General features: G+C 58.9%; 1 protein-coding gene across 1 annotated transcript in view; it reads right to left on the bottom strand.

The window, feature by feature from the left end:
• Positions 1 to 479: 479 nt before the first annotated feature.
• Positions 480 to 637, bottom strand: part of LOC128779929 (zinc finger X-linked protein ZXDB-like) — a 2,765-nt gene continuing 2,607 nt past the window's right edge. The window contains exon 2 of the mRNA XM_053916938.1: positions 480 to 623. Coding sequence (XP_053772913.1) covers positions 480 to 623 — 144 coding nt within the window. The remainder of the gene's footprint in view (positions 624 to 637) is intronic.

Genomic DNA, 637 nt, shown 5'->3' with positions numbered 1-637 from the left:
CATAGTCTCTCATGGATCAATCCAGCCAGCCAGCCAGCCAGCCAAGGACTTTGCACACAGGAGCAGTACTAAGCACCGTGCTTAGCACTGGGAGGGGCTGGGGGTGCTTGCTTTGGTGTATACGGCGAGGTACGGATTTCAGTTGCCTTTAGCAGATGGCCATGGAGGTATTCCAGCACCATTTACCGAATGAACCGTCTCTTCCCCATTCCCTGGGAAGATCCGCTGGATTTCCTCCTCCTGTTAAGTGTGGAATTTATTTATGCATACCAGGCTCTGCCTCTGGGCTTTCTTTCTGTTCCAGAGACCCAGTACCACAATATTTAAATCACTGTGGCGTTAAACACGTTTTAATATCTGATAGGGCCAGTTTCTGCGCATTGCACATTTTTTTTTTTTTTCCTTTCAGGAACGTGTTCGGGCCCGCGGCAGGGGGCGGGGTCGCACCTCCTCCGCGGCTCTGGTTCCAGCAGAGCCTCTCAGACGCGGAGATGGAAATCCCGAGGCTGCTCCCGGCTCGCGGGATGCGACAGGGCGGCGGCGCTGGCAGCCCCGCGGGCGGCGGCCGAGTCCACGGAGGCCCTGACCCGCGGGCTGGCCAGGCCCCCGCGCGCCGCCTCCTGCTGCTCCGGGGCCC

This window comes from Desmodus rotundus, chromosome X, assembly GCF_022682495.2.
Source record: "Desmodus rotundus isolate HL8 chromosome X, HLdesRot8A.1, whole genome shotgun sequence".
Classification (NCBI taxonomy): Eukaryota; Metazoa; Chordata; class Mammalia; order Chiroptera; family Phyllostomidae; genus Desmodus; species Desmodus rotundus.
Note: the sequence above shows the minus strand (reverse complement) of the source record. Positions and strands in the feature narration are given on the sequence as shown.